The sequence below is a fragment of the Monoraphidium neglectum genome (assembly GCF_000611645.1).
Source record: "Monoraphidium neglectum strain SAG 48.87 unplaced genomic scaffold scaffold05874, whole genome shotgun sequence".
Classification (NCBI taxonomy): Eukaryota; Viridiplantae; Chlorophyta; class Chlorophyceae; order Sphaeropleales; family Selenastraceae; genus Monoraphidium; species Monoraphidium neglectum.
The window spans coordinates 1-2,020 of record NW_014007758.1 but is presented as its reverse complement, the minus strand read 5'-3'; the positions used below and the strand labels follow the sequence as shown (position 1 = coordinate 2,020).

Genomic DNA, 2,020 nt, shown 5'->3' with positions numbered 1-2,020 from the left:
ACCACAGCGTTACATCTCTGGAATGGCACATGATCAGAACAATGTGTGATGGAAGTACTGGCCGTGTGTCAGAGCAGGGTCCCTGTTCTGGCCTCTACCGGTTGTGAGCAAGGTGACTGCTGGACGGGGCGATGCAGTGCACAAAGAAAGGGGCCCCGGCGCCATGGCGGCGCGCAGCTCGGGCTTGGGGGCGGTGGGGCTGGCGGGGCAGCCCAGGCCGTGCTGGGAGCCTTGGAGGCCTTGGGGGTGGGCGCGGACCCGCACAGCAGAAGGCTCGTGATCTTACTGGCCAGATGGGTTTTCTTTGCGTTGTCACTAAGGGCATGTGGGACATCTGCAGGCTTGACCGCGACGGGCTGGGGGTGGTCGGTTGGGGTGACGACGGTCACCAGCACCCCAGCGTCGTCCTCAGGGGGCCGGCTGAGGCTGGGGCCGGCGTCGAGGAAGCAGGCATAGGGGGAGCCGCCGTCAGCCAGGTTGACAAACGACGGCCACGACTGCACTGATAGGAACGAGGGGACGACGCTGGTGGCGGCATGTGTGCCACCACCCGTATGAGCACACGCAAGCAGCGGCCTTCTTCTACGGCATCATGCAGACGCTGCGTGGACAGGTTCAAGGGGAACGCAGCCAGAGCCGTGCGACGGCAGCTGCCGCCCTGCGTCGGCAGCCTGCTCGGCTTGCCAACTATGATACAGCCCAAGTATCAAGGCCAGGCAAGGGTCGCGGCTCTCGTTATTGCTTGCATCCCATGCGACGTGACAGGTCTGCTGGGCGCGTTTAGACGGCAGGGCCATGTGACGCTGTGCGCTGTGGGCGCGCTGCGGTGGCACTGCTGAGCAGGGGTGTGCCAACAGGTCTCATAAGCTGATCGTCAGCATGCACCCCTTGTTTGGCAGCGCGTCACTCGCTGGCCGACGTCGACGGCGGGGCGCCCCGCATACACGGGTGCTGCCACGCCTGTCTGAGGGGGGGGTGGCTTGTACCTGATTCAAGGGCAGGGCTTTGCAAAGGGCGGGCGCGACGCCCCGGAGGCGCACATGCTGTTGGGGCTGAATACTTTTTCCATTCACCCTAGAGACAAGGAGCAGGACGACCAGTGGCATGAGCTGCGCCTACTTATTACTACTGCAAGACACGAGAGAGAAAATCGGGTGTCAATTGTCGTGTGAAAAGGCAGGAGGAACCTTGGCAGCTTCTCGCAAGAGAGCGCAGCAGTCCGTGCCTTGTCAGTGCTAATTTGAGCTTGAAAAACGCGAATGGGGTGGGGGGGATGGGGGGCAGGAGGGCGCTGCAAGGGAGCAGCCGAGACTAGGGGGATCGCGGAAGGCACGCACGTCTGAGGCGTGCAGCGCCGGGCGTTCGTCAGCACGGCTGCGGGGCTCCTCCAATCAGGAGGGCACACCGAGATTTACGCCTGGCTCAGGTCCAATACCCCAGCCGCCGCCACGGCAGCACAATGCCACAGCAGCCGCATGACAGCCCGCCGCTGCCTCCGCACAGCGCTGGCCGCGCCGCGCAAACACGCCCCCCTACCCACACCGCCGCGCTCGCCCCCCAACCCCCAACCCCCCGCGTCGTGCCGCGCGCCCGGTCACTCCGCTTTGACGGCGCGCATGATGGCGTACACAAACGCACCGCTGGCCAGGAACCCGACAACCCCCATCGCAAAGTAGATGCCCACGCCCACGATGCTCATGTAGGCGGAGTACACGAGCACGGGCAGGAACCCGTGCACGTCCCGCAGCTGCACGGCCAGGAACCAGCAGGAGTAGAGGCCGACGTACAGCGCGACGCTGCCGCCCCTGTGGAAGGAGCGCCACCACCAGAGGTAGTCCTCGGCGCAGAGCTGGACGTAGGTGCAGAGGATCGAGATCTCTATGTTGATGATGATGGTGAGCAGCCCGACCGCGAGGACGAAGAAGAAGAGGTAGTAGAAGACGCCCATCCAGACGCTGCGCATGGCGAAGTAGAGCTCGATGAACATCGTGCCAAACGGCAGGATGCCTTTTGGGGGTTG

The 2,020-nt window shown here is 64.2% G+C and overlaps 1 protein-coding gene across 1 annotated transcript; it reads right to left on the bottom strand.

Annotated features, from left to right (window-relative positions):
• Positions 1-1,594: 1,594 nt before the first annotated feature.
• On the bottom strand, positions 1,595-1,987 carry MNEG_15997 (hypothetical protein; the record flags this gene model as incomplete). Its single annotated transcript, XM_014035532.1, has 1 exon — positions 1,595-1,987. One exon carries the CDS (start codon positions 1,985-1,987, stop codon positions 1,595-1,597), a length of 393 nt encoding a protein of 130 aa, XP_013890986.1.
• Between the last annotated feature and the right edge of the window lie 33 nt (positions 1,988-2,020).